Source organism: Microcaecilia unicolor, chromosome 6 (assembly GCF_901765095.1).
Source record: "Microcaecilia unicolor chromosome 6, aMicUni1.1, whole genome shotgun sequence".
Classification (NCBI taxonomy): domain Eukaryota; kingdom Metazoa; phylum Chordata; class Amphibia; order Gymnophiona; family Siphonopidae; genus Microcaecilia; species Microcaecilia unicolor.
In genome coordinates, this window is record NC_044036.1 from 101,262,833 (window position 1) to 101,288,465 (window position 25,633).

At 41.9% G+C, this 25,633-nt stretch overlaps 1 protein-coding gene across 2 annotated transcripts in view; it reads left to right on the top strand.

Annotated features, from left to right (window-relative positions):
• Positions 1-25,633, top strand: part of PTPRC (protein tyrosine phosphatase receptor type C) — a 291,837-nt gene that overhangs the window by 114,870 nt on the left and 151,334 nt on the right. Inside the window, exons 5-6 of one of the 2 annotated variants that reach the window (XM_030205809.1) lie at positions 3,641-3,766; positions 22,578-22,682. In XM_030205809.1, coding sequence (XP_030061669.1) covers positions 3,641-3,766; positions 22,578-22,682 — 231 coding nt within the window. The remainder of the gene's footprint in view (positions 1-3,640; positions 3,767-22,577; positions 22,683-25,633) is intronic. The other variant, XM_030205811.1, reaches the window with a different exon arrangement.

The window sequence follows — 25,633 nt, forward strand, 5'->3', positions numbered from 1 at the left end:
AGTACAGTCCTCTGTAGACCTCTAGCACTTTGTGATGGCTAAAAGAAAAAAAAAAAAGAAATGTCAAGACAAAATATGAAATTCTGAAATTTCCTTTTGAGGTACTGTGTTATTAATATTTTCTTACTCTATTATGGCTGCCACTTATGAAAATGACCAGTTAGCGCCAGGGGTGTGCTGGTAAATTTTTAACAACAGGCTCTTTCTCCGGACATAGCCAACTCTTCAGTTGGAAGGGCCAGGGGTGGCCGGGTGGAGTGGGGGAGCAACACTTGCCTCTCTCTCCTCCCTCCCTTCGTGTGGGCACTCTAGGCATACCTTTGCTGGCAACCAACAAATGGGCTGCCACCACTCCCAAAGTCTTGCTCTGAGCAGCATGCTGGATCTTCTCACACATGCTGGAGAAGTCCCAGCCTGCTGCTCAGAGCTGGAAACAAGGAGCTGGGAGCAGCAGCAGTTCTATTTACTTGGCTGGCAGGGCTCAGCATTCCCACCAGCAAAGTTTAAAAGAGAATTCAGCAGGGGGCCCAAGTCCACATTTTGGGAGCCAGTTGTTAAAGTAGCCATGGAGAGCCCTACTTTAACAACCGGCTCCCAAAATTCTTAAAAACGTAACAACTGGCTCTTGCGAGCCTGTGAGAGCCTGCTCCAGCACACCACTGGTTAGTGCCGAACTTTAAAGCCGGCTACGTTGGATGTGTTCTGGGTGCAGAGTCCGGCTAGGTCACGATATTCAGACCTAACCAGCCAGTTTTAGTGCATAAATAGGACTGCATAAATAACTGTTCTATTTTTATGTGCTAACTCATTGTCAGTTAAGTCTGAATATTAACTGATCATGCACTAGCCAGTTTAAAAAAAAAACCCCGCAGAGGGCTTGACATTGAATTTCCAGTTTTAGTGCTGGTGGTGGACAAAAAAGCACTGTCTGCACCGGCTGAATACTGGCCAGAGTACTTCTAATGGAACATTTGGGATGTTTATTACAAATCCTAGAAAAAAATTGAAAGTGATACCTTTGTGGTAACTGGATTAAATTATTTTAGCGATCTGCCACTTGATCCAGCTGTAAATAGTATCATTTCTGTTAAATACAGTGTACTTATCCATGTTAAGAAACTGTGGTAACATATGAGGTAATATTAGGCAATAGAGGAAAGAAGGAAGGAAGACAGAGCTAAAGAATGAGGTATCAAAAATGGTATGCAGTAACTTGTAGAGTGACAATATATTTATCCTGCGTTTAAGAGAAGGAAATTGTTAGCATTGCTATTAGATTACTATGATGGGATTATACTAAAAGCCACACAGGAGCAGAGAGTGACAGACTTCCAGCCTGGGAGAGAGGTTCTTTATTTAAAAGCACCAGAGAAATGACCCGGCACGGGTCCGTGTTTCAGCAGACGCAGCTGCTTGCCTTAGGGTCACAAGAAACACTCTGGGGGGTCTTTTACTAAAGCTTAGCTCGAGTTATCTGAAGCAGGGCCCGTAGGAATAAAATGGGCCCTGCAGCAGATAACTCGACCTAAGCTTTAGCAAAAGACCCCCTCTATGTCTATGTAACAGAATTTCAACCTGGTGCAATAGAAGAATGTAGATTCCAGGATAGAAGACTGCACTGGATAAACAGTGTGCAGTTTCTCAAAACAGCTCTCAACGCACAGCCGTAATGAAGGGCTAACCTGAGTTTAACAGTAGGAAATTGTTAGCATTGTTATTATATTGCTACGATGGGATTATATTAAAAATATCACATAAGAATGAAAAGATGATTAAATGTACTGACCTTGAGAAGAAGATAACAAATAAATTACCAGTAGAAACACCAGTCAATGAAAATTACAGAAAATCAGAAGCAATAACACTTTTAGCATCTGAAAGCTGATTCAGTTTTGAAAAAAGGAGATCCAAGGGCCTGATTTACTGAACCTTTTCCTGCCATAGAGAGTAAGACAAAAGCCTTAGAGGGGCATAATCGAAAGGGGTGCCCAAGTTTTCCTGAGGACGTTCTCGCAGGACGTTCCGGCGAAGAGGCGGGGAAACCTGTATTATAGAAACAAGATGGGCGTCCATCTTTCGTTTTGATAATACGGTCGGTGCCGCCCAAATCACGAAAATTTAGGTCGACCTTAGAGGTGGTCGTCCTTAGAAATGGTCGGCCCCGATTTTCGGCGATAATGGAAACCGAGGATGCCCATCTCAGAAACGACGAAATCCAAGCCCTTTGGTCGTGGGAGGAGCCAGCATTCGTAGTGCACTGGTCCCGCTGACATGCCAAGACACCAACTGGCCACCCTAGTGGGCACTGCAGTGGACTTCACAAATTGCTCCCAGGTGCATAGCTCCCTTACCTTGTGTGCTGAGCCCCCCCAAAACCCACTCTCTACAACTGTACACCACTACCATAGCCCAGTGCGTCCCTGACAAACACTTGGCCGACTTTACTTGGTCCTTTTTTTTTTACGACCAAGTCACAAAAATGTGCCCTAAATGACCAGATGGCTACCGGAGGGAATCGGGGATGACCTCCCCCTACTCCCTCAGTGGTCACTAACCCCCTCCCACCCTAACATTGGCACTCACATACTTTCACCTACTCATTCCACAAACATTAAATAATGAAGCAACAGTAGTATTCAGTTATGTTATGGTGCCCCTGGTCAAACACCAGGGTCACTTACCATATACTATTATAATATTACTGAATTATCTACATGAGAAATTTCACATGTAATGGATTACTAAGACAGTTATTTAATGTTAAAGATTAACAAAATGTATTTGTCTTCTTAAGGATCATTTCTATTTCCATAAAGAAAGCAAAGTTTGGGTGTTTTATGTGAAATTCCAGCTATCTTGGTGTAGGATATGGGTTGTTTTCTTTTTCTTTTTGTAGACTTTACAAAGTAATAAGGGTATAAGGTGTCACTTGACCACTTCTGGAATAGAGATTTAGGCCATTAGATGTAGGTGAAAATGGCATATCCTGATGTTGTTGTTATGCCTTTGTTGTTGTGATTTATATGTAAGTTATAGAGGGGCCCTTTTACTAAGCCACGTAAGCATCGAAGTGCGCTCAACGTGCGCCAAAATGGAGTTACCATCTGACTACTGCGTGGCTCTTGTGGTAATTTCATTTTTGGTGCCCGTCCAATACGTGCGTCTGAAAAATATTTTCTATTTTTGGGCATTTGGCATGCATAGGTCATTACCACCCGGTGAGTCTTTACCGCTAGGTCAAAGGCTGGCAGTAAGGTCTCAGACTCAAAATGGACGTGTGACAATTTTGATTTTGCCACACGTTCATTTTCGAAAAAAAGGCCTTTTTTTACAGTTGCGCTAAAAAAATGGATCGGCGCGCACCCAAAACCCGTGCCTACACCACTGCAAGCCATTTTTCAGCACACCTTAGTAAAAAGACCCCAGAAGGAGGTGAGTCATAACATGTATCATGACTATTCAATGCCTTTTATAATCGATAAAGTGGATGATGGCATTGAGTTTTCTGAAATAGTAACTATTTAATAACTTTTCAGATGGTAAATCACTTCAAGCACTGCATAGAAGCGATTGGAAAATGCAAATAACGTCAATGTGGCTCTTAAGTTCTCTTAATCATTCTTGCTTTCCTCATTTGCAGGAACAAATAACACAGTCACAGATGCACCAGGACTTGCACACTCCACTTCACCTCTGCACGCAAGTACCTCTCTGGGATCCGAGAGTACTGGAATTCCTGCACTCACTTCCACCAAACAAAATCAAAGTAATTTTACTTCCATGGCTTACTGAGCTACCCAGAAGCATAGGCAGTAGCAGTACTTAGCAGTCTTTCTTTTGTTTTATCGGATCATCTTGATGATTATTCAAAGATGTGGTTGCATAAGGGCTTTTAAAACTACAGGATCCCTGTGTTCATATTTGGCTGGCATGCAGTTTTTCTAGGCCTAAGAGAGATACCAGCACGCTGCATTAGGAGCTGGTTAAAATTCACTTGGTGAGTTGTATAGATGAAATATATGAGCGATTTTGCTGTGGACACAGACAGCCAGACTTATTAAAGTGTAATAAGATTTTCCATATACTGCACCTTATGGAGGAAATTCTATATAGGGCGTTTCAAGTTAGGTGCCAAAAAGCTGAATGCTAAGCTAGTATTCTATAATGGCAAATTTGTGTGCCAAAGCTGTTACAGAATAATGGAATGAGTGGGCAATGAAGTAGCTACATTTACGTGTGACTGCTGATGTCTGTTCTGTGGCCTGTGTAACTGGCAGTATTCTATAAAGTGAAAAACCCAGAGTACCTGAATGTAACTTACCTTGAGCTACTACTGAAAAAAGTGTGAGCAAAATCCAAATAAATAAATAAAAGTGTGTGCTGGCATAGTCGGAATGCCCTTGACCTGCCCATGCCCTTGCCCCTTAAATGTACCCCTTGCAGTTATGTACTAGAACATTTAGCCGCTATATTATAGAATAGCACCTAAATTCAGTTAAACATGCAACTGCCATTGACTCTATTCTATTATCTCATTATACTCAGCTTCAACTTCACATTAATTACATCCAATTCAAAACATTATTTCTAGTTAAACAAAGACACTTTAATAGGATCATCAGACCCGCGTAGCTACCTCTGTAATGGCTAATGTGAGCCAAGCATATTTCAGAGGCAGTACCGCAATCCTCATTGATCCTAGTTTTTGTTTATGATTTCTTTTTAAACTTTTTTTACTTTCATCAATTATCATTTAACTTGATATCTATGTAAATTAGTACTTAGCATGGTTGAGACTTGGATTCACCGACATAGATCCATGTTTTGTAGTACGCTGTTTCAAGGTAGTCTCCTATAAAGTAAGCCATAAAGATAAACTAGATTTTACTATTACTTCATCTAAACGCTATAGCAAGAGTTCTAACTAATAGAAACCAGACCTGTTTTCTCAAGGCAGTTTTCTAAGATGGTCGCTAATCTCTTAAAAGGAAGATTTTATACTTCACTTGTCCGCAGCGTCAATCAAACTTCCAGGCTAAACAGCTGTTCAGGCGTGCACAGCAATTATCGATAATTAAAGATGTATACAGAGAGGATTCACAGATTTTCATATCAGATAAGGGTCATCCAATCGATTTCACGATTGAGGCCATAAGGCTCTATAGTGTTTAAGGTAAAGATCCAGAACTGTTCTCTGTAGTTCAATAGCTTTTCCAGATCGCTACCCTCCCAACCCTCTTTTACGTGGTCTATTATCCGCCACTACATATCTGCTATATTATGCTGACACTCAGTCCAATGTTGAACCAAAGGAGCTTCTATTTTATTAGTCAAAATCCTGGATTTATGTTCCTTGAGATGAGTTCTTATCGATCTCATACTACGTCCTACATATACTTTATTGCAGGGGCATTGAATAAAGTAGATTGCTATCTTAGTCGTACAGTTCGAGATTCCAAGTGATTTAATAATGCGATTTGAGTTAGGATCAGACCAGAAAGGTCCAGTTATTGAAGTTAGGCACCATTGACATTGCCCACATACAATATGATTCGACAGCTCTTGTGAAGTTATTCGATAATAATTTTTCCAAGATAGGGTCTCTCCAATGTTTTTCAATCGTGTAAATGCTATCAATGGTTTTTATGAAAACACAGTATCCAGTTGTAACATATGCCAGTGAGACATAATAATTTGAGTTATATTTTTCGCTAATGAAGAGTAAGGTAACACACATACTACCTGATTTTGTTCTTCCTTATTCTTATAAGTCAAGAGTAATTCTCGCTGGGCATAACGCGCTCTTAGATACGCCTTTTGGACTCTATTCTGGCATGCAATTGCCATTGTAGTGCGGAAGGTATGCACTGAATCGGTGCCTTTTAGAGCAATATACAGAATTAGGGGGTAATGAGGAATTTTAGAAACCATTTTTGTGCTTATAAAATGAGCTCATGTCTAAAAGTCTGTGCTGTGCAAGCCAGCATTTACTTGTACAGTAGGCAGAGCTTGGACTGAGAATGGACAGTGTATGCACTAACATTTACATCTGCTCTTGAGTAGGTGCAATGTCCATGCCTTAATTGTAGGTACTATCTGTTGGATTTGCACTAGTATTTATAAAGTCGCATCAGGAAAGGACCATCTGGAGGCCAATGTAAAGAAGAAATCTATAAGCTTTGGAATACAATTTACTGTACTAAGAAAACAGGGTGTAACAACCTAAGAATGATCATCTCCAAGGATATAGTAAAGTCACACCCCAGCATCTTTGGAATTATTTCCCAAATTTCTACTACTACTACTACTACTACTAGTTATCATTTCTATAGCGCTGCTAGATGTACGCAGCACTGTACATTGAACATGTAAGAGACAGTCCCTGCTTGACAGAGCTTACAATCTAATCAAGCCAGACAAAGAGGACAAATAAGGGATAAGAGAATTACTTAAGGTGGGAATTTTAAAACAGACATGGGTACTGAACAAGTGAATAGGAGTTAGGAGTTAAAAGCAGCCTCTAAAAGGTGGGTTTTTAGCCTAGATTTGAAGACAGCCATCAAATCAGAACCACCAAATTGGCATCCAGACTACCCTTTGCACCAATGGAATAGCCAGGAACTTTGAACAGGAGGTGTGTCTTACACTGCCACTCCCCCCCTCATACCTTAAAATCACCTCCAGTCTTCGCCCAGGCAGTACCAGCAGCACTCATAGGCTGCCTGTGGCCTGCACTAGGGCTTTCTCTCTGAACTGTCCCACCCTTCAAAAAACAGAAAGTTTCATCAGAAAAGGCGGGATGTTTCAAAGAGAAAAGCCCTGGTGCAGGCCGCAGGCAGCCTATGACCGCTGCCTGGGCAAAGACTGGAGGTGATTTTAAGGCACGGGTGGGGGAGGAGCAGGGAGAGGGAGGGAATTATGAGTGCTTTGTGGGGCCGGGAAGAGAGATATGCGGTGGGAGGGAGATGGCAGGGACTGACAGGAGGTGCATATGCAAGATACACACCTTGAATGGATATACCACTGCTGTGCACTAGAAAGAACAGGGATTGAGTTATCCCTGCTTCTAGTAATGTTGTTTTAGTAAAACGCCAAAAGTAAGCTCAGTCCAATTCTGAAGGGGTAATATTGAACTCTGTCTGCCATATATTTGATGCAAACCTGAGGGTAAAGTATCATAACCTTTTTGCTCATAACAGTTTTCTTAGAGTCATAATCTCAATACTTTTTCAGTACAGTGATGTTGTAATGTTTACAGAGTTTCCAATGAATGGGACATGCTACCTTGTTGTGCCTTTCTGTATAAATCTTTTTCACTATCATAAGTTTCCAGGCCTATTTAACTACATTCACCAATCCAAATACATAAAAAGTGTTGGCGTATAACAACAAGCATTTGGAATCTACTTCCACCATTAAGCTTGGACAGGCATTCCGAAGAGTAGAAATCATGAGTAAGAATCCATCTATAAGAACAGGAATGGAACCAACAGAATATGTAAAGTAGGAGAAAAACCTGTTTAAGGCAATAGACCAACAAAAAATGAAAAACAAGGGTCAATGCACAAATACAGTGGGAAGTATAAAGACAGTCTAAGAACCATATGTAAATCAAGCCCAGACACAGGAATGGTTAAGGAGAGGAGAACTGAAACCTAAGGATGAAAGACTAATAGCTGCAGCCGAGGACAGTGGATTTCAGATGTGATGGACATGGTTCACAGGAAGCATAGAAAAAAATTGTTACAACAGACATTTGTAGATTCTTTAAGAAAGAGATGGAAACAGTTATTCAACTCGAAAATAGCTGTGAACTGCTGAGCTCTATATGTATAATCTATTTCTATGAGGCCCATTCCTTCTTCAGCTCTAGGAATGTATAATCTCAGCATAAACTGATTCTTATAGACTACATCATGATCTTGGTGGAGTTTTGTTGTTCATAGATCCAATTTTTCAAGATATTTAAGAGGCCAGGCCACAATACCAAAGCTATACAAAAGTACAGGAATCACAAGTTGGTTGATGATTTGTATCTTATTCTTTGATGTCAGAGCACTTTTCAACATCAATTGTAATCTCCTGTAATACTCTTTTGCTGATCTTTTCTTTTAGTATTTTATGCTAGATTGTTGCTTCTTCCTCAACTCCTTGATATTTATATACCCCTCCCAGTTCAAGTTTCTTGATGGCACAGTCGTCAGATGTGTTTTCAGTTTTACTTAATTTCCTTCCTAGGAAAGTTGCCTTAGCATATTTATCCAAGTCAAATGCCACCCTGATGTCATCTGAAAAGCTTGACCATACCTGGAAGAAAGAATTAGATTATTAGATAGAGGGTAAAAGATGGCATATTCCGATGTTGTTATTATGCCTTTGATATTGTGATTTATATTCTAAGTTATAGAAGGAGGTAAATTGTAACATGCATCATGACTATTCATTGCCTTTTATAATTATTAAAGTGGGTGAGGGCATTGGGTTTTCAGATTGAAAATCACTTCAAGCTTTGCGTAGATGTGATTAGTAAGTGCAAATAACATCGATGTGGTTCTCTTAATCGTTCTTGCTTTCCTCATTTGCAGGAACAAATAGCACAGTCACAGATGCACCAGGACTTGCACTCTCCACTTCATCTCTGCACGCAAGTACTTCTCTGGGATCTGAGAGTACTGGAACTCCTGCACTCACCTCCACCAAACAAAATCAAAGTAATTTTACTTGCATGGCCTACTGAGCTACCCAGAAGCATAGGCAGTAACAGTACTTAGGAGCCTTCTCTGGTCTTTGAAAAACCACATGATCCCTGTTTTCATACTTGGTCCACATGCAGTTTTCTAGGCCTAAGAGACCTACCAGAACTCTGCATTAGGAGCTGGTTAAAATTCAGCTTCTTTAGGGGCTTGGTGAGCTGTATAGATACAATATATGAGGCTCTATTCCCAACATAGTTTTGCAATGGAGCGAGACAGATTTGTTAACGTGTAATAAATATGTGCAGTTATTGCACAATAAAGTGGCAATTCTTTATGGGGCACTAGAAGTTAAGTGCCAAAACATGGGGTGCTTCGCTAGTATTCTATAATGGCAAATCTATATATGTAAAATAAGTGGCAATAATGCACCTAAATTTAGGCATGACCACTTATGCCTGTTCTATGACAAGCATAAATGTTCATGACTAAATGTGACACCTAGCTATAGGCAAGTTCCGGGTCCCAATGGCTACAGCACAGAGATCTACAGGATATTTAGCATGGTCCTTGCCCTGCGGCTATGTGGTCTGTATCAGTATGTATGGGAACATCCTGAGGATAAAGGACAATTCAGTGAAGTGCAGATTGTTATTATTCTGAAATCTGGTAGTGCTCTCACTCAAGTACAAAATTATTAACACATCTCCTGCAGAAATTCAATTGTAAAATGTTGGCCAAACTTTTGGCATCTAGATAGGAGTAAATTCTGTGTAAGATTATGCATCCTAATCAAGTGGGTTACATGAGAAAAGATTCATTGGTGACTGCCTGCACTTTTCATGATCTTATCTAAGCAGTGATTAGATCAGGCCTGCCAGAGAGTGTGGTTCTCCTGATGCTGAAAACCCATTCAGAATAGTCAAATGGCCATATCTAATGCATGTGCTAATGTGGTTTGGTGGCAGGTTGATCTGTACACAATGAATAAAGGTATTATATACTAAACCAACATCAAAAAATCCAAGTTAATGACAACCATTCTGATGATCTTTCACTGACTAGAGGCCCCTGATGATGGTATTCGCTTTCTCCCCTGTTATTTAACATTGCATTAGAGCCATTGCTTATTGCTGTTAGACATGCAGCTGATGTGACGCTCCATCAAATTAAGTATATGCTATTAGCTTTTGTCGATGATTTATTGATATTTCTCGCTAATCCTTCATCATTGATACCTGCTTTGTTGCGATGGTGGAGGAATTTTCAGTTTTTCAGATTATCATATAAATTGGGGAAAAATTGGAGGCTATGCCCCTTAATGATCTTTCCATTCAAATCGATTTGGGATCAGCTAAGTTTCAGTGGTCTCCACTGAGGTTTAAATAATTAGGTGTGTTGTTTAATAAAGATAGAGACCAACTAATGTTTTAAAATTTGTAAGCTATAGCACAGAAGATAAACACAATGATACAATTGTGGTCACCCTTAATGTTCTTGTGTCAGGGTCAATTGGAGACTGTTAAAATGATCATTATGCCCACCACCAATTATGTAATAAACATGTTGCCCAAGTTAGATCCACAATCCTTTTATAGTGGTGGACAAGATATAATCCACATTTTTTTATGGAAAGACAAGAGACTAAAGGCATCCAGAGAGTCAGGGGACATCAGCTTTCCTGATTTGTATAGGTGTCACCTAGCATCTCTCTTTAGATATGATGATGGGTAGCTTGCTCCCGATTCCTGAACAAGTCAGTTACCTGTGTGGGCTGCAACTAGAAAGAGGTTTAGGGGGGAAGTTTATCAAGCTGCATTAGGGCCTTAAGTCACATTAATTGCCCCTTAACAGAACTTATTTTACTATGCCGGAGCATTGGGCTTCAAAGTCATGACCCGATGCTCCTGGGTTGGAGCTTTAAGGGGCAGTGATGCTGATCCAGACCCCCCACCCCACAATCACACCTCCATCCCCCCAATCCAGACCCCCACTCCATCACTCTTCCATGACCCTTGATCCAGACCTTCCAACCCACAATCATGCTTCCATCCCTCAATCTAGACCCCCATCCCTTGCTCACATTCCCCCCACCCTACCATCCATGTTGCTTTTTTCAATGTGTATCCTGAAAGTATTTTAGAAAAGGCTCTATGTCATCAGACCGTTTTCTAAATTACCACTGGAACTGAGCACATTCCAGGCAGCTCCTCGCTGGTGCCTACACTATTCCTATGTCCTCTGGCCTGCTGAACACAAATTATGGCCAAGGACACCTGCTGCTTACTACCTGAATAGTTGCTATTGTGAGAGAACAGACATGTGTATAACAGTTCCTTTCCCTCCTCATATATATAGTTCCCCCATAGTTGTATTTAGTTTCCGTCCCTCCCCTCCAATATCCACCATTACTGTAAATATACAAGTATGAAGCAGCTGTTTTTACATCTTCCAAAGCCCTCAGCCATGTTGATTGTGGGCAAGGAAGCATTCAGAACAGAGAATTAAGTATAGTTTAGCCACTGCCTATGCACACCTGCTGGTTGGTACCAGATTGGTGCCTAGAGTGAGACAACTCACCTTCACTTTGAGCAGCCCTAGGCAGTGTATCAAAAGTGTGGGGCTGCAGGGTGAAGGGGGTTATGGAGCTGGCCTCCTGCTGAAACTGTCAGCTACAGGGAATTGCTTAGAGTAGGGGAATTGTGGCCGATATCAGTACATGTAGCCCCCTATTGAATATCAGCACTTAAGCGGCCAAATGCTGACTCTACCCCCAGAATGCCCCCAACATAGCCGGCTTTGTGTTTGGCACTAATGGTAATATTCAGTGACACTTAGATGATTAACTGCCACTGAATATTAGCGGCTAACCCCGACCAAGCAATTTAACCGGTCAGTGGGAGGCTAAATCACTTTGAACATAGGGCCCCATTATTTTATTTTTTAAAGGTAGTATAGTTAGTAGAATAAACACAGAGATCATTGTTTTTAGTATGTCTGCTTTTATGTAGCTTGCACTGCATCTAATTTGGATCCAGTTCTCATGGGGCTCATTTGAAATCTTTTGCACATTTGATATGGAGTGATGCTTAAGCATTTTATTCATTGGAAAAGAATGAAAGAAAAAGGCAAGAGTAAGTTATTCTAGACATGACCCTCAAGAATATCAACTCACCTAACTTTTCAACTTCAGCAAACTGATTTTAATTGTATATGCATGCAGACAGTCAAAACTGTTACAATTGTGGGTTAACTGAATTACAGGTAAGAAACTGGAAGTAGTGTGGGGAGAACAGAAAATTATATGAATGAAAATGTTTTTTCCAGTTTATTTTATGCTTATACATGCCTTCTAAGAGACTGGTTATCAATAGAAATCAAACAAAATAAAACATGGAAAAGAAAATAAGATGATACCTTTTTTATTGGACATAACTTAATACATTTCTTGATTAGCTTTCGAAGGTCGCCCTTCTTCCTCAGATCGGAAATAAGCAAATGTGCTAGCTGACAGTGTATATAAGTGAAAACATTCAAGCATTACTATGACATTCTGACAGGGTGGGAGGATGGGGGTGGGTAGGAGGTATGCATGGGGACATCAAAGCATATCATTGATATTCTAACAGGATGGGTGTGGATAGGTGAGGGGAGGGTGATCAACAGAGACATAGAGCTTTATGGTTTATAATGGGCAAGGAACCCCAGATCCTTGTTAAGTCCTTTCTGTTGGGTGTTAAAATATTCAATCATTCTGACTTCAAAGGTCTTACGTTCTTGTATGATTTTAAAGTTACCTTTCAGGATTCTCACTGTGAAGTCACTGGTACAGTGTCCTGGTCCTGTAAAATGTTGACCAACAGGCGTGGGAACCCTACTGGCACCAGTATTGTTCATGTGATGTCTATGTAAATTGAATCTTGTCTTAAGCATCTGGCCTGTTTCTCCAATATAGCATCCTTCGTTACATTTTTTACACTGAATGATATATACCACATTGGAAGATGAGCAAGTGAAAGATCCCTTTATGTTGAATATCTTTCCTTTGTGGATGACTTTGGGGTCCTGTGAAATATTTTGGCATAGTTTGCAACTGGATAAATTACAGGGAAGTGTGCCCTTCTGTTCCTTTTCAGTCTGTGATGGAAGTTTACTTCTGATTAGCTTGTGTTTTAAGATGGGTGGCTGTCGGAAGGCCAGTACTGGTGGGGATGGGAATATCTCTTTCAGTAATTCATCCTCCTGGAGTATAGGTTGTAGATCTCTTATGATTTTCCTCAGTTTTTCCAGCTCTGGATTGTATGTCACTACAAGGGGGATTCTGTCTGTGGATCTTTTCTCCTTGTACTGTAGCAGATTCTCCCTGGGTGTTTTGAGGGAGGAGGCAATATTCTTGGAGATTATTTTGGGTAACTTTAAAACCATACAAGAACGTAAGACCTTTGAAGTCAGAATGATTGAATATTTTAACACCCAACAGAAAGGACTTAACAAGGATCTGGGGTTCCTTGCCCATTATAAACCATAAAGCTGTATGTCTCTGTTGATCACCCTCCCCTCACCTATCCACACCAGGGGCGTAGCTACGGGTGGGCCTGGATGGGCCCAGGCCCACCCAGTTTAGCCTCAGGCCCGCCCTCCCAGAAGCAGATCCTTATCATGACCGTCTCCCGCCCCTGCCGCAGCGCTTCATTTAATGTTGTCGGCGCCTGCTGTTACAGTTTCCCACCCCCATGGCGGCGCTTTACACTTTACCTAACAGCAACGCTACAGATGCAGCGCTGACGTCCGAGTCCGACGTCCTGCTCCGGGGCCTTCCACGCTGATGTAACTTCCTGTTATGGAGGCGGGACGCGGAAGGCCCCGGAGCAGGACGTCGGACTCGGACGTCAGCGCTGCATCTGTAGCGTTGCTGTTAGGTAAAGTGTAAAGCGCCGCCGCGGGGGTGGGAAACTGTAACAGCAGTGCCGACAACATTAAATGAAGCACTGCGGCAGGGGTGGGAGAGGGTGAGGAAGTCAGTGGGGTGCTGCGTGCTGGCCCAGTAAGGGGAGGCAGGGAGGGGAGGGAACAGAAGGGTGCTGGACTTGCCAGGGGCAGAGGGTTGGAGGGAAAGGAGAGAGGTTTTGGGATTTGCAGAGGGGAGGTTGGAGGGAAGGGAGAGAGGTTTTGGGATTTGCAGAGGGGCGATTGGAGGGAAGGGGAGAGGTTTTGGAATTTGCAGAGGGGAGGTTGGAAGAAAGGGGAGAGGTTTTGGGATTTGCAGAGGGGAGGTTGGAGGGAAGGGAAGAGGTTTTGGATTTGCAGAGGGGAGGTTGGAAGGAAGGAAAGAGGTTTTGGATTTGCAGAGGGGAGGTTGGAGGGAAGGGGAGAGGTTTTGGATTTGCAGAGGGGAGGTTGGAGGGAAGGGAGAGGTTTTGGATATATAGGGGGGGTGGAAGGAAGGGGAGAGGTGCTGGATATGCAGGGGGGGTGGAGGGAAAGGGGAGAAGTGCTGGATATGCAGAGGGTTGAACATGTAGGGGGGCTGGATGAAAGGGAGAGAGATGCTGGACATGTGGGGGGGGGGGGGGGGCTGAAGGAGAGGTGCTGGATATGCAGAGGGAAGGGAGAGAGATGCAGGGAGAAAGAGCCAGATGCATAAGGGGAAGGAAAGAGAGGAAGAGAAGCTGGTTGGGGGGTGGGATCAGAGAGGAGAGGGACACATTGGTGTGGAGGAGGGAGAAAGGGGACATAGGGAAGTATACGGATACAGAAGGGAGATGATGGGCATTAGGTGGGAGCATGGGGACAGGGACACAAATGTGAGATGCTGTATGGGGATAGCACATGGGCACAGAGGGGTAATGCCTGACCAAGGGGGGGGGGGGGGGGGGGGGACGGGGATATGGAATAGAGATAAAATGCCGGACACTGGAGAGGGGGGTATATGGACACGGGGGGGGGGGGGGGGGAGATACCAGACAAGGGAGAGAATAGGAACGCAGAAGGGATATGCTGGGCATGGGGTGCATAGGTGCACAGAGGAATGATGATGGATTAGGGGATATGAACACAGGGGAGATAATGAACAAGGAAATATAGGAAAACAGAGATGGGAGATGGATGATGGACATGAAGAAAGAAGAAATGTCAAATAGGAGACCCTGGCAAGTGAGTTAAGAGAAGACAGAGGGAAGCAGAAACCAGAGACTGGGACCAATATGATTTGAGAAAAAATGACCAGACAACAAAAAGGTATAAAAAAATATTTTATTTTCAATATTGTGAATATAATATGTTGGATTTGGAATGTACATCTTGCCAAAGTTGATGGTAAACATGGCTGGGGTCCAGGAAAGAAATCTAGGAAAGGACCCCAAAGTCCATTACCAGGCTGTGCCTTCAGCTTCCAGCATGCAGGCTTTCTCTGGCCAAGGAACCAAGCACAATTGCCCTAGTTGCATCCCCTAACACCATCCCTGGCATGTGCCATCTTTATATTTTGCACAGGAGCAAATGCCTTTCTTTCTTGTTTCTCTGGTGTTGTACTACATGCAAGGTCTAGTTTCTTGGGGTTTCCATTTAATTTATATTTCTAGAGTTTGTGGTCACTTATTCTGTATTTGGCATTTGTGTCTTGTGTGTGTGACTGAGGTATTCTGTTAGCATGAAGTTTCCATGTAGCATTCTGTAGTAATTTGGCTTGTTCAGCTTTCCTGATAAATGTATTTGTATTTTAGGGCCCTACTATAATATTTAAGGAACTTCTTTTTCTTAGGTAGGATCTTTGTTTTTGGAAGTTAGTGTTGGCATGGTAGATTTGCTCAAGGTTCTGAGTGACTTTTGTTTTATAGATTTTTTTAAAGTTAATTTATAATATGTCTGTAATTGAGATTACACTAGAAAACAAAATTTCTTTATATGATGAGTTTTATGGAGAATTGTCCTTGCTGTGCTCTGTATCCATTGTTGGTGGAGGGCCAGGAGGTTCTCTGGATGCAGAATGTGTTTGGCTTCAATACCATATATGTGTTGGAGGACCATGGCTCAGTGGGGCTGAACAGTGCAGTCTATTGTACTTCCCTTAGCTCTAAATTGGCCTGCAGCCACTGAAGCCTGCACTGCAACCCTCATTGAAGTTATGGGGAGTGGGGTAGGGACAGAGCATGGGTGCATCAGGTTTGCTGTTTTTTTCTTTTTCAAAAATGTTGGCAACTCTAGTGCCCACCCATCCAACCTGTTGGCCCACCCAAAAATTGCCTTCTGGCTACGCCACTGATCCACACCCATCCTGTTAGAATATCAATGATATGCTTTGATGTCCCCATGCATACCTCCTACCCACCCCCATCCTCCCACCCTGTCAGACTGTCATAGTAATGCTTGAATGTTTTCACTTATATACACTGTCAGCTAGCACATTTGCTTATTTCCGATCTGAGGAAGAAGGGCGACCTTCGAAAGCTAATCAAAAAATGTATTAAGTTATGTCCAATAAAAAAGGTATCATCTTATTTTCTTTTCCATGTTTTATTTTGTTTGATTTTTATTGATAACCTTAAGAGTGGACTAACACGGCTACCACAGTCCTCTACTTAAGAGACTGGTGGAATTTCCAGTTTTGAAAAAATAATTCTTTTCTTTATAGGGTTGTGTTTTTCCAGAGTTAGGTTTTGTTTGTAGCAGCCTTTTCTCATGTTCTTATGTTATGGCCATGTACAAGTAATAATAGCACTCCTGCTCTTGCTACAGGTTCATCAACAGCAAGTAACACACTTGCACTCACCACTTCTTTCTCTTTCACAGAAAATGGCACACTGGCACGCAACAGCACTGTTCCGCATTCTGCATTCACTACCTTCACCACAGAGCACCCAACTACAGGTTTGCAGTGTTACTTTAGATGGATAATGTTCCAACTAGCCTGATGGTAGTTTAAAGGGCAAACATGCACTTTTTGACCAATGGAAGATCTCATATCAGTTACTCTGTTAAGTCAGGTGCTGCCTAGCAACAATTATTGGGCCAACATTGTAATGGAGTTATACATTCAGCAGTGGTCAGTGAACGTTTACATTCAATCTCCATCAATTTTCATTCGATATACAGATGGCGTTGGGCTGAAAATCTCTCTGAGCAGCCAACACTATCTGCAGTGAAGAGATGTAAAAAGTTTGGAGCCATAAAGTTATCAAGATAGTGGTGGTATTCAGCTGTTATTCAGAAAATGTACATGTTTTGTTTAGGCCTCTTGAATAGTAGACCTAAATCAAATAGCTGCAATTCAGGGCGCCTCCATTTAGGTAGAAGAATAACGTGGGTAGTGATCATTTGTATGCAAGTGTCCTTATAGAATATTGGTATAAATCTGTATCAGTGTGCTGAAATATAGGCACAAATATTTATGTTTGGTCAATGGCTCGGGTATATGATCATGTCTAAATGGAACACTTACGCACACAACTAACAGCATTCGGTAAGTTGCCCTTGCCCACTTAATTGTCGGCCCTATGAATAGCCAGCCATCCTGCTCCCTTGTGAATGCCCCTCTGACAGTTATGCACTATGTCTTGAGGGGTTCTTTTACTAAGCCATAGCAAAATGTGGCCTGTGTTAGTGTGGGTGCCTGTTTTTGGAGTGTGCTGGGCCAGTTTTTACAGTGTCTGGGAAAGAAGGGTTTTTTTTCAATGGGCCAGGAAAAGAGCCTGCGATAAAATTGAAACCAGCTTGCGCCTATTTATGTCCTCAGCCCTTCATGCCACCCATTGATCTAGCGGTAAGGGCTCATGTGCTGCACACACGATGACCAGTCGGCGTGTGCCAACTGATGATTAACACTAGAAACACCGTGTGTGATAGGAAATAAAAAAAATAATTTCTCCTGGCGGTATGGGCGCGTGCCAAATCTGAAATTACTATCAGGGGGCACACTAGCCTGATGGTAGTCTCATTTTGGCATGTTCTGCATGCACATAGAGCCTACCGCGTCTTTGTAAAAGGGCCCCTGAGTGCGTAATTATAGAATAGTGATTAGATGAGATACTTCCATGTTCATGAGTAAGTGTATACTTACCCATGTGGATGGCAGTATTCTATAAATTTATGCATACAATCGGTTTGTAAAGTTAAGTGACCTGTTATAGAATGAGAGAGATAGTGGTGGTGGAGGTCACTGCATTAGAGGTATATTCACTACTGCTTTCATGTACTCCATAGCTGCACTGAAAATACATATAAATTAAAATGGACACCAGCATTTAAATTAAGCTACTCGCTGCTACCACTGCTGAAAATTCACCCCTATATTATCACCTACAAGTTGATTTTTACAACAACTCCCTAGAGGAACTAAAAACTTTTGGGCCCAATGTTCTGTCTCTTTCTGACAGCTACAGTTAGGCCTAGCTCGAAGCCTTCCCTTTCCTCCAGTATCTACTTCTTCTTTCCCTTGCTTCTTTACTGTCCTGTCAGCACTGGAGGGAAAGAGGATGTGGAAGCATGAGACATCATGTTAGGGTTTGTCTAGACTGCTGGACGTCAGATCCCACAGATATTTTAACTGCTGAGCAATAATGACTTTGAGCCTGAGGTACTGAAATGCATGTGTGCTTAGCTTTTTGTTTTTTTTTCCCATGCAAAGCCCACCTTTGCAAAGTCACTTAATGAAAGTAGGTTTTGCAGGAGTAAACTTTCACACATAAGGACATATTAACTAAAGTGTAGTAAAAAAATTGCATTTAATGCATATTAACAGCCAAAAGTAATGTGTGATAAATGCAAATTCTATGTAGTAACTATTGGGGAGGTGTCCAGCATTCCCTTTGAAGTTATCGCACAGACAAGTTCCCTGCCGCTCGTTAATGTCAAGCACAATTAATATGGTTATATCTAATGACACTTCTTAAGTACCTGCTCAACTGCACATTTGACAGGGCACACTAATTACTATACACTGACTATAATATGCAGTCCACTCACAATATCTGCCCATACCCCACCCAGTCCCCACCCTATCCTATGCTATGCAATTACATAGTAACATAGTAAATGACGACAGATAAAGACCTGTACGGTCCACCCAGTCTGCCCAATAAAATAAACTCATTTTACAAGGTATGTGTTACTTTATATGTATACCCAAGTTTGATTTGTGCTTGCCTTTCTCAGGGCACAGATCGTGAAAGTCTGCCCAGTACTGTTCTTGTACTAAGTTCTGAAGCTAACATCAAAGCCCCTTAAAATTTACACTCCAGCCCATCCCTATCTATTCAGTCACAATCACATGGGATTTTCACCATGCTGGCTATTTTAGCATGCAGTAGCCATTAGCGTACATTAAAACCAACACTAACTTTTTAGCACATTTTAGTTAATATGCCCCATAGATCGCTGCATGTGAAAATTTAAATTCTGCATTAATAAACTGCTACAAAGCAAAATCATACAAAAGATCTCATGAAAGCATCATTTAGCAAAAACTGACATGTGGAAAAGGCTTGGTGGTCCCACTTTTTCCTGCATGCCTTCAAGCTGCCTTTGTTACAGCTGTGGCTGGGCTGCTGGTCCATTGCTGCTCTGCCAGTGCTAAAGTTTAAAAAAAAAAAAAAGGTGCTCCCCTGGCTAAGATCTTTCTCATACCACTAGAGGTCAGGCAGTGCCATTTTCCAATATGGTGGTGCAGGAGCAGAAGTAAAGGGAGACTGTTTCTGCCACCTACAGAATGCAACACCTTGGCCGCTTGGCGTGAGCCCGGAATCATGGAGGGGGGGGGGGAGTGCGTGATGAGAGTCACATGTTTAAAGTAAGCAGAGCTTCCAACTAAGAGAACCTTGGTGGGGGGCCTCATCTTTTAACTTTTTTGTCATAATGCAGGGATGAAGTGTTGGCAGAGACCTGAGTACCTGTAACACCAGGCCAGTGACTCATTTAAAGCTAAAACCACTGCAGTGAGAAGGGAGTCCATTTGTAAATTTTACTTGCATTCTCATAGCTGGGAACATGTAAAGTGTTTGGTTGTGCAAACTCAAAGAAAAATATTTTGCTATGAGCCAGGAACTAATTTGTATCCTGTAGCCTAAGTACTTCAAAAATGTCCACTAAGTCTCGGAACGTTTTTTGCAAGTGAGCATACCAGCCTTTTGGATTAAGCCTTCAAAACATTGTTGGGCCAGTTTTCAAAGGGAGTTACATGCTGGTGCAAGTTACCATCTCATAACTCCCCTATACATAGAATTTTAAAGATTCTATAGGTAGTATATTGCTGTTTAAATTGCTAAATGACCCAATATTATCTGTATAATTGTGGCCCGGATTAAAAGAGGAGCAACGATGTTGCCATGACTTATCCATTTAGCAGTGGTATTAAACTGGCATGGTCACTAATCAATCACCATAGTGTATGGATTGAGTTAAGCACTGGATCCAGCTAAAACTCTGACCCTGTATTTCTGAAAAATGGAATGTTAACATGATTTACACATGCAAGAAATATTGATTTAGTGTAGTGCAGTGGTTCTCAAACTTTCTGAGTCCAAGGCACCCTTAATGTGTCAGTCAATTTTTTTTACGGCACTCCTAAGTCAAAAGAAATATCTAACAGTCGCCCCCAGCCCCCCTCCCCTGCTGCCGGCGGCTTATTTCTACTACATCAGAGACAAGCAATATGTATACTACCTTCAAAATTTTGATATCATTAAAAATGAGTGCAATGTGATAATGTTCATAAATATCATTTAGTCTTAAAATCATATACTGTATATTAGGGCCCCTATGTGGTTAAATGAGTAGTAGGCAAGGGGTCAATAATAAGGCTGAGCTCCAAGCCTGCTCATTTGAGGGATAGGGGCTTTCAAGAGAGTGGGGAAGGAGGAGGAGGAGGATGAAGAGTAGTCAGCATGAAGAAAACAGGAGGAGATTTTGTGGGGAATTGAGGAAGAGGATGGGTGTGGGAAGTTGTGACAGAAGGTCTGTGAGTGGCTTTGGCAGCTTTACAATGTGAGAAAAATACCTGGGCTTGCTGGAGAGTCGTTTTCATGGCATCTGCCTCTCTCTCTCTCCCTGAACCCGATCTCACTCTGAGGTGTCACCAGCCACAGCAGCAATTCATATTTGCTACCTGCGTCAGCCCCTCAGGCTTCCCTCTGCTGCATGCCACCATTGAGAAAACAGGAAGTGATGTTAGGGCGGGATGCAGTAGAGGGAAACCTGCGGGGCCGGCACAGGCAATGATTAAGAATCACTGCCGCATTGTTTCTCAGCTGCAGCTTTGGGTGAACTGTGTGTTGGACGGCAGCAGAAAGCAAGGATTCGCTGCTCTTGCAGTCTTGTGCCTTCTCCCAAGCTGCAGGCCAGCTGCATGGTGGCAGTGTGCACATGACGCATGCCCTTATCTCCCATCTCCTTGAACGACACCCCCGTGAGTATGCCATGGTGCACCAGGGTGCAGCGGCACACAGTTTGTGAAATGCTGGTGTAGTGGCTTTTTGTTATATTTTCCCTTAGGGGGAATAAAAGAAAGAAGAAATGCTTAACAGATGGACTAAATTATAGTCCAGAAATCCCATAGAATATTACAGTTAAAACAGAAAATAGTCTGCATTACTGTTACTGTAGTACTAACAAGAATATACTGTAAAGTCACTGCAGCAGCAGCAGCCAGATTCATCAGACCCTGTCTCCTATATGTCTGTGGGGAGGAAAAAAAATGAAAAGAGTAATTCTGTAAAGGCCACCTATATTTAGACTCCAAGAAAGCACCTATTTGGAGTCTGTTCTATAAAGAGAAGTAGACGCCTACTTTTCTTTATATAGTGTAATAAGTCAAAAATGAGGCCATATTTTAGGCATGATCATTTACACCAGCCGTAGAGCTTGTGCCTAGATTGTTAAAGAATGCGTGCAGATTACAAAATTTTATAATCTACATACGTATGCACCCTGCCCATGTGAATGCCCACTTGCAAAGTACACCATCACATCTAGGGGTGTACTTACAGAATAGCAGTTAAGCCAGAAAATGGTCATTTATGCTCGCATTTCTTCACATACAAGAAGAAGGGGTCCTTTTACTAAAATGTGCCGAAAAGTGACCTGCACCAGTGTAGACACGCAGGCCCATTTTTCAGCGCACCTGCAAAAAAGGCCCATTTTTTGGGCCGAAAATGGACAAGCAGCAAAATGAAATTGGCGCGCGCGTCCATTTTGGACCTGAGACCTTACCGCCACCCGTTCACTTAGCGGTAAGGTCTCACTCATTAACTGGGCGGTAATTGTCAGCATGTGTATAATGCCGATTACCACCCGGTTAGTGCTGTACACTGGAAAATAAAATATATATTCCAGCCCGTGTAGTGGACGTGCGTTAAAAAAAATTACCGCCCCGGCCACGTGGTAGTTCTGAATTGGTGCACATCGGGCACGCGTAGGCACCTACGCAGCTTAGTAAAAGGGCCCCTAAATGATTAGAACACGTAGCATGTCTGTGCAATCTTTCCACCTAAATCCAGTTGGCTCCTTATTGAATTACTTCCTTACTGAATTCGGCCTCTTTGTTTTATATTTCTTGACTTTTGGCAAAGTAGTTTTTGAGTGTTTACAGCTTTTCTCTTGCTATTGGGTTTGAACAATGTTGATATGTGCTAAGGCAAATGGTCTACAATTTTCCAAGGATTCTGCTGATACTTAAACATCTTAAAAGAAGAAATGTTGCAAACCTCACAAAAGTGTGGACTATCCCAAAGATGTATAGGAAAATTTCAAGAAAATCTGTTTTACAATCTTCATTCCAGATTTTGGCCAATTTCCTGCTGGGCTTTTCTCTAAATTGCTGTGGTGAACATCCAGATGGGAAAGACCATTAGGCAGCTTTTCAAACATTAATTGTATCTGTTTATTTCCTTGCAGGTTACTCAGTCACACATAACCGCACTGAACTATCCACGGCTTCTACTGCAGACAACCTTACCACCATCTCACTTTCAACTACTCTGGCTCCCACCACTCCTCTAGGTGACAACCTTACACACATTCATAGCAACCAAACTCCCCCAAATAGTGGGAAAGTATGAAACAGAGGAATTTCTTCTAACAGTATCTAACACACTTTTGTTTGAAACAGGGATTTCTTTTAACAGTATTTAACACACTTTTGTACGAAACAGAAGATTTCTAACAGCATCTAACAGATTTTTAAGGGCTCTTTTACTAAACCGAGTTAAACGCAAAAGAAAGCTTAATGCGGGAAAAATGGCCTAATGCAGAATATGTTAATGTGTTTTCTGCTAGTTTAGCTATTAGTGTGCATTAACCATGTAGTATTTTATTTTTAATTATTTTTGGAGGGGGGCTTGTCAGTGGAGGAGAATGGTCATGGAAGTTTCATTCAGCTAGTGCACTGACATTAACACAGGCAGAGGGGGGTATTTCACAAAGGTGCCGCAGCGTTTTTAGTGCATGATAATGCTTAGCGCACGCTAAATGCTAGATTTGCCCATAGGAATATACGTATGGGTGTCTCTAGTGTTTAGTGGATGCTTATTTTTAGTGTGTGCTAAAAACAGTAGCACACCTTTGTAAGTAGAGGAGTAGCCTAGTGGTTAATGCAGTGGATTTTGATCCTGGAGAACTGGGCTCAATTTCCACTGGAACCCCCTTGTGACTCAGGGCAAGTCACTAAACCCTCCATTGCCCCAGGTACAAATAAGTACCTGTATATAATATGTAAACTGTTTGAATGTAGTTGCAAAAACCACAGAAAGGTGGCATATCAAGTCCCTTTCCCTTTCCTGAAAGGTCCACTAATTAACACAGACTTAATTCTGGAGCCCTTTGCTCCTCCTAAATAGAAGGTGGAAAGGGCCCCTGCAATAACTTTTTTTTCTGTTGTTGTGTGCTAATGCTAACATTAGCGCAGAGCCTGAAATTAAAATAATTGAAAAAGGTCAGATTTATGGCCATGCTAGACATGGACTTAGGGTGTGGGGAAAATCCTGCATTAGGATGTGCTAATCCCATTTACTAGCGCAGCTTAGTAAAAGGGCCCCTTAATAAAGATATGATTTCCCTCCCACAGAATCTACTGAAGAACACGACTGATAGGTTGATATTAATTGACAGTAAAATAACAAAGGGGGTCTTTTACTGAAGGATAATGCAAGTTATCTGCAACAGGGCCCACAGGAATTAAATGGGCCCTGTTGCAGATAACATGCACTAAGGAGGCCTTTTACAAAGGTGTGCCAAAATGTGACCTGCGGCAGTGTGGGCACGCCGGACCCTTGTTATACCGCGTCTGCAAAAAAAAAAAAAAGGTATTTTTTTAATGGGTCGGAAAATGGACGTGCGGCAAAGTGAAAACCAGTGCTCATCCATTTTTGGCCTGAGACCTTACCGCCACCCATTGACTTAGCGGTAAGCATGCAGCTCGCACCAACTGCTGTGTACCGCCGGGTAGGTGTTCCGCGGTAGAAAATAAAAAATATATTCTACTGCTTGTTTTTCAGCACATGCCAAATTCAGAATTACCCCCCAGGGCACACGGTAGCATTTAGCACACACTAGACATGCATAGGTCCTTATGCCCCTTTGTAAAAGGGCCCCCAAACATTTAATAAAAGACCCATAAGGTGATTACAATCTTCGTTAATCAGAGAAAAAAAATAATACTTCTGTTTTTACAATTATAGGAAATTGCATCTAGAATCAAAGAAATGAGCCTTTGCTGCAGTACTGCTAAATTCTTTGCTTAAAATAGTTGCTAGCTAGCACTGCTATTTTAAAACTACAGAAAAATATCTCAGTATACATTGTCTGAGGTCAGACAGCAGCAGAGCTTTTGCATGTGCGGCAGGAGAAAGTATACATAAAATACATATAATTTGAAAATAGGAGGGAGAGTTTTAGATGGTACAGTGACCTTTCATCTTTCCAGTTTCTATAGCCACAGCTGAATAGAAATTACATTAAGCTGTATTATTCTAGTTCAGGTCACTGAAATAGTCCAATATTGGAGTTAAACAATCCTAATTACAGTTCTGTGTAGTATCATTGTCATTACTGAAATGATTTTCTAAGCAAAACCTATTGTCTATGTTTTGCAGGGATGTGCTAGACTTCGTAAAAAAATCATATCTTTATATGTTTTCCCCCTTTCATGTTCTTATTGCTAGCAGTAATTGATAATTAGTTAATTATTGGTGGTGTCTTTTATTGAGTTAGAGTGCCACCTTGTATATGTGTGCATGCCTTGCCTGTCTCTGTGGTCTGCACAGGGGACAATCCTTCAAATAAGTGCCTCCATTTATGGTCCTGAGGACAAACAGGGGGGTGGGGGTGGAGCTTGTTCTATAACAAGTTCCAATATAGAGTAACCCAGTATCAGCAGCATGCCTAACATTTACACACCCACAGGTGAAACTGCAGGTACCTAAGGCAAAAGGGAGGTGTGTAACTCACAGTATTCTGTAAGTTATGAGCGCGAGAGCCCCGCCTATGGCCCACCCAAGCTCCTCTCCCTGTGCATATCTCCTTGTATTTATGTATTATGTATGTTAGGTGCCCTGCTGGCACTTTCATGGGTATATGTACACGTAAAAATGCATAAATGCTAGTACTCTATACATTTGTGCATGCCAGGACATGTCAGTGTGGGTACCTGGATGATAGAATTGCCCTGCACATACCAGATAGAAACCAAACTCTTACTTAGTGAAAACCACCACTAAAACTTATCCTAATGCATAATGGAACCTTTCACAGGGCCTGACATACTGAAGATTTTCTTCCTGCCTCTACGCCTAGTATATAATACATAGTCCTGGGACCGGTTATAGTTGGGTTTGGTGGTAAAAAAAATCAGTTCTGTTCCTTTATTAGAGTGGTTTGAATAGGCTGATTTTCCTTACAATGTAACAACTTATCATATTCGTATGTTGATTTCTAGCCATAATTTGTATGGATCA